This window comes from Rhinatrema bivittatum, chromosome 1 (genome assembly GCF_901001135.1).
Source record: "Rhinatrema bivittatum chromosome 1, aRhiBiv1.1, whole genome shotgun sequence".
NCBI classification, from domain to species: Eukaryota; Metazoa; Chordata; class Amphibia; order Gymnophiona; family Rhinatrematidae; genus Rhinatrema; species Rhinatrema bivittatum.
In genome coordinates, this window is record NC_042615.1 from 114,845,699 (window position 1) to 114,867,289 (window position 21,591).

At 44.5% G+C, this 21,591-nt stretch overlaps 1 protein-coding gene across 3 annotated transcripts in view; it reads right to left on the reverse strand.

Annotated features, from left to right (window-relative positions):
- Window positions 1–904: 904 nt before the first annotated feature.
- Window positions 905–21,591, reverse strand: part of CASP3 (caspase 3) — a 91,764-nt gene continuing 71,077 nt past the window's right edge. For all 3 annotated transcript variants that reach the window (XM_029585216.1, XM_029585147.1, XM_029585070.1), the window contains exon 7: window positions 905–1,955. In XM_029585216.1, coding sequence (XP_029441076.1) covers window positions 1,726–1,955 — 230 coding nt within the window. In that variant the 3' untranslated portion in view covers window positions 905–1,725. The remainder of the gene's footprint in view (window positions 1,956–21,591) is intronic.

Below are 21,591 nucleotides of genomic sequence, written 5' to 3' on the forward strand. Positions count from 1 at the left end.
TAACACCCAGATTAAATTGTTTTGAAACTCCTGATGCAGTAAGCTAGTGTTATGCAACTGCATCGGAAGTTTAAATTAAAAAAAAGAAAAAAGGGGGGGGGTTTCTATGCAAATTTGCATTTGACAGATCGATTTAAATTTGGGAAGGGGGAGGGGCTGTGTACCTGACAGGCCAATCAGCACAGTTAGCTGCTGCTGCCACTTACCCAGAGAAGTATAAACCTTTCCGGCTAAGCATCAGCAGCTGCCACTTAGATAAGTTTATACTTACTTTGGTAAGTGGCAGAAAAGATTTAAAAAATTTTAGATGTCGGCAAAGCAATGTTGGAAACTTAACTATTTCTGGCCCAGTAGTTAAGTTTTCAGCGCTAAGACAGTGCATTTGGCCAGTACCTCCCTGCATTTGGAAGTATTACTTAATGCTCTTATTTCCATAGGATTTCCATATGATGGCACTAAGCAGTATTCCCAGTTTTACCCTCACATTTTCTGCAGATAAAACTCCTTAATGCATTGGCTGTAAGGTTTACTCACAGAAAACAAGCACACAACTATGAGTAAAACTGTGCATTGGGCTAAACACACCTTTCTGCAACAGCCTGATAAATACCATTCTTGAATGGTATCCTCAATGATTTTGGACCACAGAATAGTTGAGCTTTACTGCACTATTCCAGATGTACCAGAATCCTGGTAATGCACCACACTTGCAGCAAGCATGAAAATCAGTGTTTAGCTGGCCTTCAGCATTTGCTCAGAATCTATGTGTGACAGTTTGAGGTGAGAAGGCTTCTATTTCCTTGAGTCATTTATATTCTCAATTGAAAAGCACTGTATATGTGCAATAACATGCCACACCTACATCTGTTCAAATGATACAAAGGTTATGACTAAGAATGCCAGGTATGCATTATACTTTAATATACACCTTGTCATGTTTTATTGCTTAAAAGAAAGCTATACCCTCTGTGTACAATGCAGTAGTTCAAAAGTACATATGGCAAGCAGTAAAACTAACCCTTTGCATATTGAAAATGTTACAGCTATGTCAAGTTTGAAATTTGTCAAGCAACCACAGAATCCTTTCAAACGGTTATATTTGGAGGAGTCAAACCATCACACATAGAATGGGAATTCACTTGGTCATGCAATGCATGTCGTCATTTGACATATTCAATGTGGATCATTTAGAATCAGTAAGACTAGAATTAATATAAAAATTTGCTGCCAACACTGCTGCCTCTAGCAATGCAGAGGAATTGTAAAGAATTTTAATATGGAATCATTAATAGAATTTATAACAGATACCGATATCTATCTCAGTATATAGGTACAGAGGATACAGCTTTCTTTTAACTACTGTATCACAACAGTATTTACTTTCTGAACCCATTGTGTAGTTAATTCAAAGCTGTGGAGCATTTACAGCAGTATTTCCATCTTCACTCTTGGGAAGAACTAATTGCATTTTCACAAAATTCTTAAGAGCCCAGAACTCATCCAAGGAAATGAAAAAAAACTTCTAAATAATATTCCAGGTTTCATTGATACATTAAGTTTCCAGGCTAGTGATACAATGTACTCCTGTTTTAAAAAATATCAATGCATACCATTGTGTCTTCTTATAGTTCAAGCTAATGAATTTGAAATAATTAGGTTTTCACAATGCCAGTGGCTAATCTCATTGAATGTCTCACTTTTTTGTTCACTTATATATAGAGGAGTTTACTTAGTAAAATAGAATTCTTTGGTCAGCATAGAAACAATACACGGGATTTGCTTCATTGCATTAAATCCTGGACTAGTTGAAGAGGATTCATATTCTAATGCCACTTTATGATTAACTCTGGTTAGGATATGCATAAGTTCAAGTTCCTTCGCATGTCTGTTCAGCATTTCACAGAGGGACTGGATAAACCATGAGCCATTTACAGTATTTCTCCAGGAGTAATAACCTAAAAAACAAAAGTGAACATGAAGCTTTTTTTCACATTCTGAAAATAGATATTCAAGACCAACAGTTTTCATATTATGGAATTAAGTAAAAGCTGGTCTCCTGTACATTTTAGTGCTGATTGGTAACTTATATCCACCACAAAAACAGAAACTGACAGTGCATACACTGCAAAGCCATCTAGTATGCCACTTCTGTTATAACACAACATAGCTTACCTGATTTTGGATTTTTTATCAAAGATATGCTACACCTCTACAATGTTTTGTTGAATTGTTACTGTTTTTAGCCTTCACCACCCTCACTGGGCGGCAAATCCATGTATCTAACACCATTTTTGGAGAACAAATATGCATCCTAGGGTACTAAAGGAACTCAAAAATGAAATTTCTGATCTATTAGTTTAAATTTGTAACCTATCATTAAAATCATCCATGGTACCTGAAGACTGGAGGGTGGCCAATGTATCCCCAATATTTAAAAAGGGCTCCAGGGGTGATCCAGGAAATTATAGACCAGTGAGCCCGACTTCAGTGCCGAGAAAAATAGTGGAAACTATTCTAAAGATCAAAATTGTAGAGCATACAGAAATATGTGGTTTAATGGGACAAAGGCAGCATGGCTTTACCCAAGGCAAGTCTTGCCTAACAAATCTGCTTCATTTTTTTGAAGGGGTTAATAAATGTGGATAAAGGTGAACCAGTAGATGTAGTGTATTTGGATTTTCAGAAGGCATTTGACAAAGTCCCTCATGAGAGGCTACTAAGAAAATTATCTTTCCAACTATTATAAGCATCTAAGTGTGAATGATGGACAAGCATTGTGGCGGTTATTACAAGGTCGCTGGGAGACAGATCATCCCTTCCAATTGACTGGTAATATGATTAAAGCTGGATTTCATTCCATTGCAGTGGTGACTTCCAATCAACGTTACAGGGAAATGCAATTTAAATTCCTATGGAGAGCCTATGTCTCCACACTGATGGCCTGCCGCTCTCAGCTAACATTTTCATCACTATGCGGGAAGTGTAATCTCCAAGTAGGATCATTGATACACTTGTTTTGGGACTGTAAATACATCAGCAAATTTTGGACCCAGGTGTTGCATTATTTAAATGGTTTGTTGGATGTCTCTGTTTCACCCTCCCCACGTGCCCTGTTATTTGATTATCTTCCTTTAAGGACAATATGGACAGTTTCCATACGCATTCTTTTTCAAAAGGCGTGTTATGTGGGGAAGAAACAGATCCTACTACAATGGAAAGAGTCAACTCCTCCATCCTTTTGGCAATGGCGTAACCAATTTCATCGTCTGATGCATATGGAATCTCTCTCGTTATGCCTTTCCCCAACATACAAGCGGAAATTTCTAAAGATTTGGAAGCCATATTTGCAATCCCTGCCACACAGAGCCCGCAGCTTAGTTCTCAACAATATTTGATCTAGCCCAACATCCTTAGGTTCGACTGGATGAGTTCACTGCCCTGCGGATTTCGGACTCTTATACATGTTTTTTGTAATATCTGTAATCTCGGAGTGACTGCTAGGAGAGAGGGGGGTGGGGAGGGTGTGGATATGAGGGAAAGACATTTAATTATACTTTGTTCATATCTCCAAACTGCAGAACCCTTTTCCTCACTGTGGCAGTTGTATTTGCTTATTTGAAACTAATAAAATGTTTTCATACTAAAAAGTCATGGGATAGGAGGCGATGTCCTTTCGTGGATTACAAACTGGTTAAAAGACAGTAAACAGAGAGTAGGATTAAATGGTCAATTTTCTCAGTGGAAAAGGGTAAACAGTGGAGTGCCTCAGGTATCTGTACTTGGACCGGTGCTTTTCAATATATTTATAGATGATCTGTAAAGGAAGACGACGAGTGAGGTTATCAAATTTGCGGATGATACAAAATTATTCAGAGTACTTAAATCACAAGTGGATTGTGATACATTACAGGAGGACCTTGCAAGACTGGAAGACGAAATTTAATGTGGACAAGTGCAAGGTGTTGCATATAGGGAAAAATAACCCTTACTGTAGTTACACGATGTTAGGTTCCATATTAGGATTGTGCATGTTAAGAACCGAAGGCTTCAGAGTGAAGAGCCTGCAGGTTTGAAGAGCCTGCAGGTTTGAAAACTTTGCTCCCTTTGCTTCCAGCCCTGTTTCCAGCATATCGGGCGGAAAAGCATGCCCCCCTAATGATGTCACCTGCTTGGGGGGGTGAAAAGCCAGCAGGGGGCGACTTGTCGCGCTGATGAAGGAGCACAACAAAGGGGCTCCTTTGTGCGCGATGAGTGTTCAGCTGTGGATTTTGAGGTTTCTCCTCTTTATAATCAGCCCATTCCTGTTGTAGTCGGGAATGGTTTATATGGTTCTTTAGCTAAAAGGAAAAATGGTTTAAATAGGATGTTGCAGCGTCCATCGTTTTTAGTGAATATATCTCAGTCAGACTTGAAGTTGGATTTTGGTGTAGGTGATCTAAAAGTTTTGTTAATTAACGCTCAGGCAGTTAGGAAGAAATTTCAAATTATATATGATGTGATAGTTGATGAGAAACCTGATGTATTTTGTATTGTGGAGAATTGGTTATTGCATTCAGATCTGGCTACTCAATCAAATGTGTCCTTTAGGTTATACTTTTTCCTCTCAGCCAAGGGCTAAAGGAAGGGGTGGTGGTTTATTAATTATCTGTAGGGAAGCCTTGAATTTAAAATCTCAAAACCTCAGTGGTTCATTAAATCCGGAATTTTTACTTGTGTATACTTCAAATTTTTCTATTTGTCTTGTTTATTGCCCCCCTAAGACATTACATTCTAATCTTGCCTTATTGTTTGAACAATTATTTTTAGCTTCTGTTAGTTTAAATGATATGATTTTATTGGGTGATTTTAATTTATCTTACAACCTCAGATTCGATTGTGTAATGATATTTTATGTTCTCTGGGATGGTCTTAAGTCATTCTATCACCTACACATCGACTGGGTAATATTCTTGATTTGATTTTTATTAATAAAAAACTGCCAAATTTCAGCTAGGCAGTTCTCCAGTTGTGAAGGCTGTTCCCTGGTCAGATCATTCTTTGATTAGTTTTTCTTTACAAGGTGGAATTGATGGTGTTAGTAAATTGATTAAGGGAGAAGGGTAAGTGAAGAGATCATTTGTAGACATTAGTAAACTCAAAGATACTCTTGTTGCAATTCCAGATCTCTTAGAGAATAGTGATATAAACAATTTTTTTGATGAATGGGTTTCATATTTGAACTCTTCTTTGAATGCCATAGCTCCTTTGAGGTGTTTTTCTTTTTTTAATTTTTTATTTATGCCATTATTTATAATACAAAACAAAGAAAACTTTCTTCTAATATGTAAACAAAGTTACATAAAGGAAAATTGTTAAACCTAAGTTTTAAGATAGGCAAATAATACTTTCATTCTTTTTCTAAAGAAATATGTGTGTGTGTGTGTGGGGGGGGGGGGGGGGGAAGAGAGATATAAGGTAAGAGAGGAATATTCAGCAGAAAATTATTATTACAGGCTCTCCTTTAAACCATATCATTCATTAAATAGGCGAGCTTTGACTTGTTGGGACGACAATTCTGGCATTTAAGAACTCCCTTAACTGTTCTGGATTATAGAAAACATAAGTATTTCCAGAGTACTTTATTACACACCTCACCGGATATCTCAATAAGAAATTTGTGCCCAGGGCCAAAACCTCTGTTCGCATCGTTAGGAAATTTTTTCGGCGTAACTGAGTAACTCTAGAAAGGTCAGGAAAAATACGAATTAACCCACCCATATAAGGAATATTCATAGTTTTAAAATAATCTCTCATTACTATTGCTCAGTCATGTTCTGAGAAAAAAAAAGAGAAACAAAATGGTCTTTCCACAACTTCAAGCCCAGAATTCTCTAAATAGTCTGTTAAGTTCTCAAATCCTCCGGTATCCCCGGTTGGGGATATCTGTATCTGGCTTTGTCTCAGGAATAATATCTTTTTTAATGCTGGTATTTGATCTTCTGGAATTTTCAGGATCTCTTTCAAATATCTTTTTAAATGTTAAAGTAGGTATTTCACCAGCCACTTTAGGAAAATTCATAACTAATATTTAATTGTCCCAGGTAATTTTCCACCGATTCCAACCTCCGCTGTGAAATAACCTGATCTTTCATACATTCAGCATTCAAACCAGCCCGTTGTTTTAAATCACTTTCAACCTGAGTCATGGCTTTAGTTTGCTCTTCTTCTTTCAATTTGATATTATTCTGTAACATCAAATTTCTGTGAGTTTTCTTCTGTTACCTGGGTATGCTCATTAAATACCTTTGTCATCCTCATAATCAAGTTCCAGAGCGATTCCATAGTTATCACTGCTGGTCTGACTATCTCCAGGGGGCTCTTCAAAACTGTTACCTCACTCTCTCCGGCTCCTGTTGTAATTTTCTGCGGTAGGCTCTGGGGGCTCTCCCCAATCCATACTGATCCCTCCAGAGATCTAGAGGAGGTTGAGGGTCTCTCCCGATCCAGCTCAGCGTCGTTCTGGCCACCTGACAAAGACACTCTCGCGAGTTCACTCACCGGCGACTCTACCGTCCCGGCGCTGCCTGGAGGAGGTGCTTTCGGCTGTTCTTGCGGCTCTGGCAGGGTCAACGATATTTCCCCAGGTGACGTCGTGCCTCCTGCCGACTCGCCAGCAGGGCTCGAGACTCCAGTATTTGATATGGGTGTCGCATAGTGAGAAATTACCCGCTGCCCTGGGGGAAGAAGGGGCTCAGGTGGGTACACCCTTACTTTCCCTTTCCTCTTGTGAGGCATACCGCTTGCAAAGGTAACTTTTTCTGAAGAAAACTTAAGAATCCTCGGGAGCATCTGCGTATGCGACCGTTCAGGGAGCCATCTTGAATCTCCCCCCTCAGAGACTTGAGGTGTTTTTCTGACTCTGCATCTAATAAGAAAAGTATTCGACCTTGGAATACCCAGGCATTAATATTGTCTCGTCAACAGTTAAGGAAAAATGAACGTAAATGGTTTAAGTATCCTTCGCGTGAAACCGCTTCAATTTATCGATCGTCTTTGGAAAAATATCAGTCTGATACTTTATCTGCAAAAAAGGAATATTATTCCAGAAAGATAAAGGAAATCGGTAATAATTCTAAAGCTTTGTTTAATCTTGTGCATAGGTTAACTAAGAAGCAGACTTTAGAATATAGTTCTGATTTGTCTGCACTTTCAGCTGATATGTTTGCTAATTATTTTGCTTTGAAATTGAAAAGTGTACTTTTAACCTTTAAAGATGTGGCCCCTTGGTATTCTGAATTGGTTGTAACTACGTCAAATTTGTGATCTGAATTTGAATTAGTTTCTTCTGTCGAAATTGCAAATGTAATTGCAAATTTAAATAGCACTATGTGTCCCATTTTAAATGTCTCTACTGTGACATTTAAAGATATTTTCGATCTCATGAGAGCTTCCATTACTCAAATAGTAAATTCCTCGCTTACTTCTGGGATAATGCCCACCGTATTGAAATCTGCAGTGGTTAAGCCATTGCTTAAAAAATCTAATTTAGATGCTAGTAAGGTGGAGAATTATAGACCTATTTCTTCGCTTCCTATTATTGCTAAAGTGATTGAAGGGATTGTTTTAAATCAACTAACTGATTTCCTGGAAAGAAATGAGGTTTCGAATCCTCATCAATTTGGATTTCGTCGTGGTCTAAGTACAGAATTACTTCTTATCTCTATGGCTGATTCTATTAAACAGAGTCTTGATAGTGGGCAACAATTTCTTTTGGTTTCGCTTGATATTACTGCTGCTTTCGATTCAATTGATCATCAAATCTTATGTCATCTTCAGGAATGTGGGATTTCAGGAATAGTTCCTGCGTGGTTTAGTAGTTACTTATCTCAGCATTCTCAATCCATCAAATTCAGGAATTTATGTTCATCATCTCAACAGTTGAAAGCTGGGGTGCCACAGGGCTCTGCCCTTTCAGCAATGTTGCTTGCTGGGCAGACTGGATGGGCCATTTGGTCTTCTTCTGCCGTCATTTCTATGTTTCTATGTTATTTAATATTTATCTTGCCCCCATTGCTAAATTGTTGACTATCACCGATGGTTTTAAGATCTATGCTGATATTCAGTTTTACATAAAAGTTCAACATTCGTGGCAAGAAACAGTTGATTCTCTACTTTTGTGTATGGACACCATTAAACAATGGCCGAGACAAAATAAACTCTTGTTGTATACAAGACAGACCACTATTATCCTCATTCATCGACCACATTTGATACCTTCTCATGATACAGTGTCTATAGATAAGATCTCATTTTCTTTAGGTAAACCTATAAGAAGCCTTTGTGTGTTGCTTGATTCTACCTTTTCATTCAAACCTCAGATTAGGTCTCTTATTAAAATCAGTTTCTTTAAACTCCGGTTGTTAGCTAGTTTAAGACACTTTATGACAGTGATACAGGTGATCATATTCCCGCATATCTACTATTGCAATAGTCTTTATATTGGTTTACCTAAAGGTTTGATTCATTCAATACAGCTTTTATTGAATTCAGCCGCCAGGTTAGTTTCTCATTCTAAGCGTTTTGCGCGGATCACGCCTACTTTATGTTTATTTATTTATTTTAAAAAAACTTTTCTATACCGTCGCTAAGTTATATACCATCGCAACGGTTTACAAATAGGCACATAGACTAAGGTAAGTAAATGTAGGATATCGTACATTCTAACAGGTGCCAATAAAGTTCGGTTACAATTTCATAAATAAAATCATTGAGTAATGTTGGTCAAGTCCAGGTATATTATTGAGTTACTATTGCTTTGAGATATTACTTTTTAAATGTAGGATTGAGTAAATTCATTCTCATCTGCATTACCTGTATTTTCATTCTCTACCCTTCATTGGCTTAATTGGCTGCCAGTTACTGAGCGGATTGTGTTTAAAATTGGCATGATAGTCTATAAGCTTCTTGCCTCAGATTCTTCATACTGGCTTAATGCATTATTACGGATTTATAAACCTACAAGATGTTTGAGATCTCCTCAACTGAATCTTTTAGAGATCCCTTCAGTTCGACATGCTCAGTTGTTTAGTACGAGGGAGACCTCTTTTTCCATAGCAGCTCCAACGCAATGGAATCTCATTCCCGTGGAATTGAGGTCTTTGGATGATGTTAAAAGATTTAAATTAGAATTTAAAGAGTTTTTACTCCATCGTGCTTATAATATGTAACAGCCTGAAGTATGTGTAATTCAGTTATCAGAGAAAAGAATGTGAGAACATGGTTATTAGAAAATGAGAATAATGTGAGTAGAGTAATTGCTATGAGTTCTCGTTAATGTCAACTGACGAATAAATAATTTGATCTAGGGACATAGATACCAGTATTTGGTAGTACTTTTCTCCAGTTTCTGTGAAACTAAAATTTTTGTCTGAAGTGTATGTTTATTATTGTTTTTACTATGTATGTATTTCTGTTCATCACCTAGGCCTACTTTGTGTTAGGCGATCAATAAATTTTATGAAATGAAAATGAAATGAAAAAATGAAGCAAACCAGTGGTGATTGTTTCAGATAAGTCATATCCACTAAGCATTTGAAAAAAATCAAAATTTTTTTTTTTATATATATCAATATTGACCGATGATTAAAAATAAGGTGGAGTCATATAGCAATCTTGCTCCTACGATGAAGCCTATTATGACTGGTCAACTTTAAAACCAGCGTCTTCCATACATTGTGAGCACTTTTGGCATTCAGGTTGTTACATTAGATTCTGCCATAGCGCTGAGTCAAGATATTGAGGATTATGTTTATTTAAAAACTTTTCTATACCGTCGCTAAGTTACGTACCATCACAACGGTTTACAAACAGGCACAAAATAAGGTATATATAGGTAGGTTATCGTACATTCTAACAGGTGCCAATTAAGTACGGTTACAAACTCATTAATAAAATCGATGTTTGAGTAGTGATGGTCAAGTCCAGGTGTGTTATTGAGTTACTCTTCATAGTTATATTTACATGCATTTTTAAAAACTGTTAAGTTGTTCATTCTCAACTGCGCTTCTCTGACTTGTTTTCTCTCTACCCTCCCGTTTCTTTAGAAAAGGCTTGTTTAAAGAGCCATGTCTTTAAGGTTTTCTTAAAAAATTTGATATCACTCTGCAATCTGATTTCAGTGGGCATTGTGTTCCATAGATTGGGCCTTGCCAGTGATAGGGCCCTTTCTCTTACTTGGGTTAGTTTTGCTGATTTTACTGAAGGGACTGTTAGTAGTGCTTTGTTAGCTGAGCGAAGGTTTCTTTGTGGGACATGGACTCGTAGGGCTGTGTTTAGCCAGTCTGTTTCTTTATCATATATTAGTTTGTGTATGGTGCATAAGGCCTTGTATTTTATCCTGTATTCGATTGGCAACCAATGTAAGTCTGCTAAAGTTTCAGTTATATGGTCCCTCCTTTTTTTTCCCGTCAGTATTCTGGCTGCAGTATTTTGAAGTATTTGAGTTGTCTTATTGATGTGCTGGGGAGTCCTAGTAAGAGTGCATTGCAGTAATCAGTGCTGGAAAAAACAAGTGTTTGTAAAACTGTTCTGAAGTGGGCAGGTGTGAGTAATGGTTTCAGTCTTTTTAAGATCATAAGTTTTGTGTATCCTTCCCTTACTTTTAAGGATATGTGTTGCTTTAAATTAATTTCTGAATCCATTATTACTCCCAGATTTTTTATTTTTTTGGCAAGTTCTATTTTCTGGTTATTTCTTAGAGTTATTGAGGTTTTAATAATTTCAGTATGTTTTCTTTCAAGGTGTAGGAATTCAGTTGTGTCAATGTTAATAACTAGTTCCATTTGGGTTAGTAGTAGTTTTATTATGTCTAAGTACATGTTTACTAGTTCTAGTGTTTTTTCAATTGTGTCATCTATTGGTAGAATTAACTGAATGTCGTCTGCGTAGATGTAGAGTATTATCCCTAGGCCTGCCAGCAGATGGCATAGGGGCAGCATATATATGTTAAAGAGGGTGGCAGACAAAGCTGATTTATTGTTAATATGCTTTCCCCACCACGAAGTAGAGGTACTTCCGGTGGCTGGGGACAACTGCAATGTGTGCGTATGCTTCCTTGAGATCGAGGGAGCAAAGCCAATCTCCTCTTTGAAGGAGTGGGATTCGAGTGCCCAGAGACCATCTTGAACTTTTCTCTTAGGAGAAACCTGTTCAACGCCCGGAGGCTGAGAATGGGGCACAAGCCGCCATTCCTCTTTGGAATGAGGAAATACCTCGAATAGAACTCTCGGCCTTGCTGATGGAGAAGGACAGATTCCACCGCGCCCAAGAGGAGGGTAGTGAGTTCCATCTGAAGTATGACCTGTTGGGCAGATGAACCCCACAATGGACATTTGGGGGGGGGGGGGGGGGGGGGAAGAGGTCTCTGGAAGCCAGCTGAAGTTCAGACGGTACCCTTGATGGATGAGAGAGAGGACCCAGCAGTCCAATGTGATCTTTTCCCTGCAGTGGGTGAAGCCCAAGAGTCTGCCTCCAACCGGGGGATCCGGTGACAGGGGTATGAATGGACTTTTGCTCCCTTGCCGCCAGTCAAATACCCGTGGCTGGGGCTTGCTGGAGAGCCGATTAGGGCCTGGGTGCTCGCTGTTGGCAAGGACAGCCCCTGGAACTGGTGCGTGGTGAAAGAGCCCAGGAGGATAATATTTCCTCTGCTGATAAAAGGGCTTCCGGGAACCTGGCCTGGAGGATTTCCTGGCTAAGGACTGATCTTCAGAGGTGCTAGCGGCAGCTGCTGAAGGATATCATGAGGGTCCTTCAACTGAGCTACCGTTTCCCTACCTTTATCCCCAAACAGGTTTTCACCCATGCAGGGGAGGTCAGCTAGCCTATCCTGAATCTCCGGCCAGAGGTCAGAGACCTGGAGTCATGCCATTCTCCTGGCACCAATGCCCACCGCTGCTACATAGGCCGCTGACTTGAAAACATCATAGGTGGAATGCACCTCATGATTTCCCGCCTGAGACTCAGCATAGCAATGGCTGAGAAGGCCTATTTCTGCTGTTGAGGCAGGCTCTCAGCAAAATCCTGGACCCATTTTCAGAGACTGCATTAAAATGAGTCATAGAAAGCTGGTACATGGGGATGCAGGCCACCAGCATGGCGCCTTGGAAGTTCTTCCTGCCCAGGTCATCGAGCTCCCTGTGCTCACAACCCAGAGAGACGGAGGGTGCAGGGCTGCCGGGCCTTTTTCAAGGCAGACTTCACGACCACAGGCTGGTGGGGGAGGTCCCGTTTTTCAAACCCCACAGCCTGCTGCACAAAGTAGGTGGTATCGGCCTTTCTACTGATGGGGGAGATAGAAATGGGGTGCTCCCACATGTGGAGGAGGAGGTCCTTACAAATATCGTGGATAGGAACTGCCACAATCACCTTAGGAGCTTCAATGAACTGGAGAACTTGAAGCATCTTATGTTGCGCATCCTCCTCCATAAGGAGCTGAAAAGGAATGGCTTTAGCCATTGCCCTGACAAATCCTGCAAACGACAAATCCTTGGGGGGGGGGGGGGGGGGGGGGTGACTGGCACCGCTCTTCTGGTGGAGAGGGCTCAGAGGGGGTCACGAATAATCTGAGGACAAGTCAGTGGAGTTATCACCCCAAGGATCATAAAGCCCCTCCTCCTCACTGGGACCAAGATGCTATGGGCGAGGTTTGTGAGGGATATCAACCCTGGACTCCGATGGCTGTGGAGGCCTCGAGGGCACCGCAGACATTGACGGTTCCCCTGGCATCGAGGGGATCGGAGGCCATGGTAAGCTGGAAGGACCCGGCATGGGCTCGGGGGAACCATGGTGCCGGTCGTACCGTCCTCCTCGGAGGACCAGAGAATCAGGATCGCTCTGGTGGGGGGCATCTGTGGTCGCTGGGGAACAGAGGGTCCCTCGGGCACCGGTTGCATCGGAAGGGCGCCCAAGACTACGTCCAGACGCTCCAGCAGGGGTGCTAGCATTGAGGGCGGAGGCTCGGGCACCGGCAGCTCAATGCTCTGGAGCGCTTTGAGCATCGCAGACTGCACCCTGTGGTCCAGCACTCCTAAAAGTCTGAAGTGGTCAGGACTGATGGAGGGGGACACGGTGTTAATGGCTCTTCCTCAGATCTCTGAGGTGGTATGGTACCCAGCACTGGTGTCTGTGGGGAACACTGAGGACTACTGGGGGCATTGGAGGATGGGGCCTCAGATGACCTGTCTTGCTTCGATGGCGGCCCGGCAGCCACAGGAGCCGCTCCAGAACCAGAGCCATGTGTCTGTGACTGGTGGCGATGTTTGTGGGATCTACTTTGGTGCTCAGCCCGGTCTTTCCCCAGTCCCGAGGAAGCAGATGATCCCGATGTCCTGAAGATCGGTGAGACCATCGATCACCATCCCCTCGATCCTTGGAGGTACCGGCGAGAGGAAGAGCTAGGGGAAGCATGTAAGGTTTCCCGTGACCTCTTGGCGTCAATGGGACAGATGCAGGAGTAGACAGAGCAGACTTCGGGGCCCTGAAAAGTTTCTCCATCTTATCGAGTTGCGCCCGCCGCCCTTTGGGGGGTCATCTGATCACACAGACGGCACCCACAGATGTTGTGCGAGGCCCCCAGGCAGAGGATGCAGACCTCATGCGGATCTGAGAGAGACATGGTCCGTGGGCACTGGAGGCATAGATGAAAACCGGCCGATGCCATGAAAAAAAAAACCCACCCAGCGTGTGGTCGATGACCAGCAGTCACCTTGGGGCGAGAGTCGGGAATCGACCACAAAGTTGGTAAAAATTGCAAGAAAAAAAACCCAAACCTATCACACCAAGGGGGCACCAACCACGAAGGGGGATTCTACAAGGAGATGCTCAGAAACTTGAACTTTGAGAAAACACAAGAAAAATGTGGAGCTCCAAACTGTACCATGGAAAAGACTGAAGGGGGACCTTGTGTGGATGCGCGGATAGCTGCAGGCTGGGCATGCTCAGTGTGTTGGTCAAAGCTTCTAGAAACTTTGACAAAAGTTTTTCGTAGAGGGCTCCATCGGATGTTGTGACCCACATGTGAGGGCTACCATCCTGCTTGTCCTAGGAGACAACAAGGCACAGAGAGGGAACCTATCGAGGGCACTCCTTGAAAGCCAATAGTCAGACCTCTTATCCCTGAGGCACAGGGAGCATGAACCGATCAACTGGATCGGTTTGATTCCAGAAACTCTCCCACTCTCCAGATGAGAGTGGGGCACCATTACTGACCTATGAGGTTCTACTGGTGATAAGGACAGTTGCTGATGGCTGCCTAGTTGGACACCAAGGTCAACATGGCAACCTGGCACAGGAAATGAGAGTGAAAATGATCCAGATGGCCACACTGCTGCACTGGTTCATGCAAATCATGGACTGTGTCTCATTGTCCCAGTCAGAGCCATGCCATAGAGAAGGCCAATAAGGGAGGAGGCCTATAAGGGCCCTTGCCCTTCTGTTAGGAAGTATCCCTGCTATCTACCCCAAAAATGGAGTAAACAGGAATGCATTCCCAGTCAAGACAACCCAGTGCACTGGCAACTGCAGAGCACAGGTAATGTGATGTCTTCTGGCACAAGAACACACAGATACACATGCCAATGGGTACCTAATAATGGGGTGCCCCTTCACTAAATCTACATCCTACCAATGTAGCGCTGTGCACCTGCGCCGCAGTACTCCATCATGCAAACAGGGACGTGCATGCATGGAAAGATGCAGTGCCTGTGGGCCTAGCAGTCTATGCTACAGCCTGGTTGGGCACAAAAAACTGAGGCACTGGACAGTGTGTGAAGTGGCTTCACTGGTGTCTAATAGCACCCCCAGGTGCCAGACACATGAAGACATTAGAAGATGCCCATGATGGCACCTGCTGACAGTTCCTGATAGCGATCAAGAGCCACTGCAATTATGCACTTGGCACTGACAGTCAAGCATAGAAGGTATAGCAGAAGTTGCTTACATGTAACAGGTATTCTCACAGGACAGCAGGATGTTAGTCCTCACATATGGGTGACATCACAGGATGGAGCCCAATCACGGAACACTTTTGTCAAAGTTTCTAGAACTTTGACTGGCACCTACTGGGCATGCCCAGCATGGCACTAAACCTGCAGCCAGCAGGAGTCCCCCCTTCAGTCTTGTTTAAAGCTACAGGAAGTGCCAAAAAATAAAATAAGAAAACGTAACAAACCCAACACCGCGGGGTGGCGGGCGGGTTTCGTGAGGACTAACATCCTGCTGTCCTGTGAGAACACCTGTTACAGGTAAGCAACTTCTGCTTTCTCACAGGACAAGCAGGATGGTGAGTACTGAGCTGAGGATGAGTACTGAGCTGAGGATGTCCGAGAAATGCACCAAATGTACCCAAGACGTGCAATAGGCACAAGGACTGGGGTGGAATTTGGTAGAGGGCATCCTGAACCCTAACGGGCAGGTGGAAGGGTGTTGGTACGTCAAGTTGCAAAAAGGTTGCGCAAGACAGACTGGCCAAAGATGGAATCTTGTCTTCCAGCCTTGTCTAAGCAATAATGGGCTGTAAAGGTATGGAGAGAACTCCAGGTAGCAGCCCTGCAAATGTCAGGAAACGGAACAGAGCGTAGGTGCGCTACTGAAGTTGCCATAGCCCAGACAGAGTGTGCTTTAACACAGTCTTGAAGTGGAATGCCTGCTTGCTGATAGCAAAAGGATATGCAGTTCACTAACCAGGAGGAGAGACTCTGCTTACCCACAGGCTGTCCCAATTTGGTGGAATGGAAAGAAACAAATTGAGTACTTTTCCTGTGGGTAGCTGTACAGTCTAGATAGAATGCTAGAACTCGTTTACAGTCAAGGGTATGCAGAGCCTGTTCTCCTGGATTAGAATGGGGCCTGGGAAAGAAGGTTGGTAGTATAATGGATTGATTAATGTGAAACTGCGATACTACCTTAGGCAAAAACGTAGGGTGAGTGCGGAGTACTACCCGGTCGTGCAGAAGTTTAGTGTAAGGCGGATAGGTAACTAGGGCCTGTAACTCACTAACTCTGCGAGCGGAAGTGATTGCTAGAAGAAAAATCACTTTCCATACAAGATATCGAAGATCACAGGATTGGAGAGGCTCGAATGGTGGTTTCATGAGGTCCCAAGAAGGGGCCGGAGGGCGTAGTGGAGGTGTGAGGTGGAGCAAGCCCTTCAAAAAGTGTGTCACAAGGGGTTGTACAGAAATGGGTACATCCCCAACACCTTTACGGAAGGCAGCTACCGCGGTGACATGCATCCTGATGGAAGAAGTTTTTAGACCTGACTCTGATAAGTACCAGAGATAGTCTAGAAACTTCATGGTGAAACATAGAAACATAGAAATGACGGCAGAAGAAGACCAAACGGCCCATCCAGTCTGCCCAGCAAGCTTCACACATTTTTTTCTCAAGTGACAGCGAGGAATACCATGACGTAAACCTGTTCCATTTGTAAAAATAAGGTTTTCGCGTGGAAGGCTTCTGCGAAGCAATCAGGACATGGGAAACTGGCTCCGAAAGGTTGAATGGCTGAAGAATTAGCCTTTCAACAACCAGGCAGTCAGGGACATGGCCTGAAGATTGGGGTGTAGAAGGCACCAGTTGTTCTGGGTGATCAGAAATCGGTCCTTCCCCAGGGGAATGTGTCTGCGAATGGAGAGGCCCTGAAGAATCGGAAACCACACTTGGCATGGCCAGTGAGGAGCTATGAGGATCATGGTTCCCTTGTCCTGACTTAAACTTCACGAGAGTCTTCGAGAGAAGTGGAAGTGGAGGGAATGCATATAGGAGACCGGTGGCCCATGAGAGGGAGAATGCGTCTCTTGGTTGTTGGTGTTGGCTGCGAGTGAGAGAGCAAAAGTTCTCTACTTTGCGGTTTTGAGGTGACACAAAGGTCTACGTGAGGATAATCCCAACATTGGAATATTGAGCTCACTATTGTGGGGTTGAGAGACCACTCATGCGGCTGAAAGGTGCAACTCAGCTTGTCTGCCAACACATTGTCCACTCCCAGCAAGCAAGTGGCCCTGAGGTACATCGAGTGGGAAAGGGCCTCCGCCCATATCTATGCCGCTTCCTGACACAGGAGGTAGGAGCCCGTTCCTCCCTGCTTGTTGATGTACACCATGGCCACCTGGTTGTCTATCTGGATCAGGATGACCTGGTTGGACAGGCGATCCCGAAACACCCTGAGAGCATATCTGATTGTTCGTAGCTCCAGGAAATTTATTTGGTGTTTGGCTTCCTCTGGAGACCAAGCTCCTTGGGTTTGCAAATTGGCAACATGTGCTCCCTAACCGAGGTTGGAAGCATCGGTGGTAAGAGTTATTTGAGGATTTGGGGCCTGGAAGGGCAGGCCTTGGAGGAGATTGATCCGATTTTTCCACCAAGCTAGAGACTGACGAAGTGGGTCGGTAATGTGGATAATGGTTGATAGTGGTTGAACGGACTGAGTCCATTGTGACCTTAGAGTCCACTGCATGACTCATGGCCAAGCGGGCCATTGGGGTATCATGTACCAAGGGCACCATGTGTCCTAGCAGAATGAGGAAATGGCATGCAGTTGAGCGATGTTGAGACTGTAGCTGGTGTGCGAGAGAAATGAGAGCGAGAGCTCGTTGTCAGGGCAGAAATGCCTTTGCTTGCAAGGTGTCCAAGTCTGCCCCTATGAATGATAAAGTTTGAGATGGGACTAAGAAGGATTTCACGTAGTTGATGAGAAATCCTAGCGAAATCAGAGTGTGTAAAGTAAGACGTAGGAACGACAGAGCAGCTTGCTGAGTGGGAGCCCTGATCAACCAATCGTTGAGATAGGGGTAGACATGGACACCTTGAGTCCTGAGGAATGTTGCTACTACGAGGAACTTGGTGAAAACTCGTGGAGCAGATGCCTGGCCGAATGGAAGCACTCTGTATTGATAGTGCTGTGGGCCTACCAGGAATCGCAGAAATTTGCGATGAGACGGATTTATTGCGATATATGTGTAAGCGTCCTGGAGGTCTAGAGAGCAGAGCCAGTCTTCTCTTTGCAGAAGAGGAAGGAGGGAACCCAAGGTTACCATCTTGAACTTTTCTCATTGAGGTTCTTGTTGAGGGCACACAGGTCCAGAATTGGACGAATGCGGCCAGACCTTTTGGGGATTAGAAAGTACCGGGAATAGAACCCGAGGCCCTGTTGGGAGTAGGGCACTGGTTCGATTGCTCTGGATTGAAGGAGGAGGGAGACTTCCTGATCCAGTAGAAATGAATGGTCTGATGTTCCCCATGTCAGCCGAGGTGGGGAAGCCGGTGGGATGGAGAGAAAGTTCAGGTGATACCCTTAAGAGATTATGGCTAGGACCCACTGGTCCGAGATGATCGTGAGCCATATGCTGTTGAAATGACACAGTCGACCTCCCACTGGTACATGCGGCAGTGGAAGCTGGCCGCTGCTCTCTATGCAGGAGTCAAAAACCGGAAGCAGGGCCCGGCTGAGGAGCTGCTTGTGGTTTTTGCTTACGAGGTTGTCCGGCCTGGGCCTTTTGGAAAGGCCTCATAGAGCGAGCTCTAGACGGTGGTGGATAGGACTTCTATGGACGATAGAACGACTTTTTTGGAGTCCTTCCTAAATGGTTGTTTGGTCGACTATTCAGAAGGCAGAGAGAGTTGGCAAAGGGTCTCATGATGCTCCTTGAGTTGTGCCACTGTTTGCTGGATCTGTTCACCAAACAGATTGTCTCCGATGCAAGGCAGATTGGACAATCTGTCCTGGACTTCAGGACGTAAGTCCAAAGTCTTAAGCCAGGCCCATCTTCTTGCAGAAATAGCAGCTGCAGAAACCCTAGAAGTGGTGTCTAAGATGTCATAAGAGGACCTTATTTCATGTTTCCCCACTTCAAAACTTTTGTGAACTAGGGCTTACAGCTGTTCCTGGAATTGCTGAGGAGGAAACTCCGCCAAGTCCTGTATTTGCTTGAATAGGACCCTGTTGTACTGGGTCATATAAAGCTGGTAAGATGCGATCTGAGAGATAAGCATTGATCCCTGGAAGACACGCCGACCAATGGCATCCAGGAATTTCTGCTCCTTGTCTGGAGGGAAGGAATAATGGGGCTTTGAGAGTCGTGCCCTCTTTTGGGCAGATTGGTGATCCAGTTGAAGTTTTTGGAACCCTGGAGCTGACTGGACCAAGTATGTGGTATCTGCTTTCCGGTTGACTGGTGCTACCGAACCAGGGTGTTCCCAATACTTCGAGAAGATCCAAAAAAACCTGATGGACAGAGATGGAGGTGATTTCTTTGGGAGCATCCAGAAATTGTAACAGCTCCATCATTTGATGTCTATCGTCTTGCTCAGTCTGTAATTGGAAGGGAACCAACTCAGACATTTCCTTCACAAAATTAATGAAGGATAAGTCCTCTGGAGGAGAACACTTCCTGCTTTCAGTAGGAGAGGGCGGTGATGGTAAATCATCAGTGTCTGGAGACGAATCGTTGGTCCAGGTGTCATAGGGATCAGCACCTGTCCCTCTAGGAATCTGAGAGGGATGGGATGAAGGTATTCCAGAAGGTCACGGTCTAGGCTCTGAAGGCATCGAGGGAGCTACTGGAGGCACCGATACAGGCATTGAGGGCACCGATGGACGGATCGGCATCGCCAATGGCCGCACCGGCATTGATGGTTGAGGCATTGGCAGGACTCCCGAGGGAGGAAGACAAAATGGTGTTTCTCCTCCCGATGACAGAGCAAGTGGAGAAGGCACCGGAGCCATTGGTGACCCGGGGTCCATCGGTGGAAAAGTGGCTATAAGATTCCATTCTCGAAAGCAGCGGTGCTAGCACTGCCGGAATGGGATCGGTGATCGGTTCCGCAATCGATGCCAGGGTCGGCATTGGAGGAACCTGGAACCTTTGCATTGCCTTGTCGATGGCCTCCTGAACCATCCGGGGTCCAGCTCTTCATGGAGACCTGGAGCAACCAGCCCCGGCACCGGAAGGGAAGAAGGAGGCGTGGCTCCCAATACCCGTCCGGGTGAGGGTTGCCTCTGTGACCCGGTCTCAGAAAGGGTCGATGCCTTTTCTGGACGGGGTTTCTTCGATGGCGGCTCAGACGATGGCAAGGTCGATGATTTCCCTTCATCGATGGTCCGAGGCTTTCGGAGTCGATGCTGATGCTTCTCTCTCTGATCCCCTCGGTCCTGGGGGGGGGGGGGTGTAGAGGTAGTCGATGGCCGGGAAGTTGTCGACGCCGGACGGTCACCGGCCGGTGCCTGATGATGGCGCGAAGTGGACAGCGCCGGATCAGACGACGTTGAAGCAATAGACTGTGTCGGAATTTGAGAACGGAAGAGAAGTTCCATTTTCTCCATTCTGACTTTGCGACCTTTTGGTGTCATTAAGGCACATTTGGTGCAAGTCAGGACATCATGCTCACACCTGAGGCACATTACATAGACTTTATGGGGGTCTGTTATGGACATGGTGCGAGCACAGTCAGGGCACCGACGGAACCCCATGGCCTTTGAAAAATTGAACCGTGGTGCGGTCGACAGCCAGTAGGCCGCGAGGGCCAAACTCGATGGGAATCAACCGGAGTCAGGTAAAAACTTACCGGAGTACCGTGGAAGCAAAAATTCGAGAGGGGGACCCCTGTGGGGTATGAAAGTTTGCAGTAATTCCGTGAGGAAAATTCCTTTCAGGAATTTCTAAGAGCTCCTTTTAACCCGCGTGGCTACTGCTGCGCGGAAAAAAGAAGACTCAAGGGGGACCCTTGCTGGCTGCAGGTTTAGTGCCATGCTGGGCATGCCCAGTAGGCACCAGTCAAAGTTCTAGAAACTGACAAAAAAGTCTTCCGTGATTAGGCTCCAATCCTGTGATGTCACCCATATGTGAGGATTACCATCCTGCTTGTCCTGTGAGAAATCTTGGTATGTGTAGAGATGGTGCGCAATATCAGTGACATCCTGCATGGCACCTGCCACAGTGCAACAGAAGGAATGGCACCAGAGCCTACAGCACCCAGGTGCCCTTTACAACAGGCATGACTAACTGTGCCCATGGTGCCAATGGTAACTCTACCACCGATGGTACCCAGGCACTCTATGGTGCCGACAGTGATGGTAGCACTCTGGTGGTGTGCATAGTGATCAGAGGAATAGATGACCCCAGCCAGTAGGTCACCCCATCTTTAGCGTTCCACTGTCCCAATGATGCTCTATGTTGGCAGCTGCACTCACCGCACTCAAGAGAGCGCAATGGTACAGACTACATCTCCCTACATCGCTGGAAGGTGTCCCCTTCAATGGTGGTGCCTCTAAGGTGCCCTGCAATGCTCAACAACGTGGACAATGCCCCCAGCACCAAGCATGCCCATGGCATCCATGGTGGGTGATGGTGATCATGGTGTTTAACAGCCACCCAGCCGATTGCGATCATAGCGTGTGATGGCAACCAGGCGCCTGATGGCAAACCCAGGTACTCAGTGACATGGCACATAAGCGGACGATGACAAAGGTCTCCACGACATCCAAGTTGTCCATGGCACTTGATGGTGTCTGTGGCCCTTGTTAGTGTCCACAGTGCTTAATATTGAGGCCCTCAA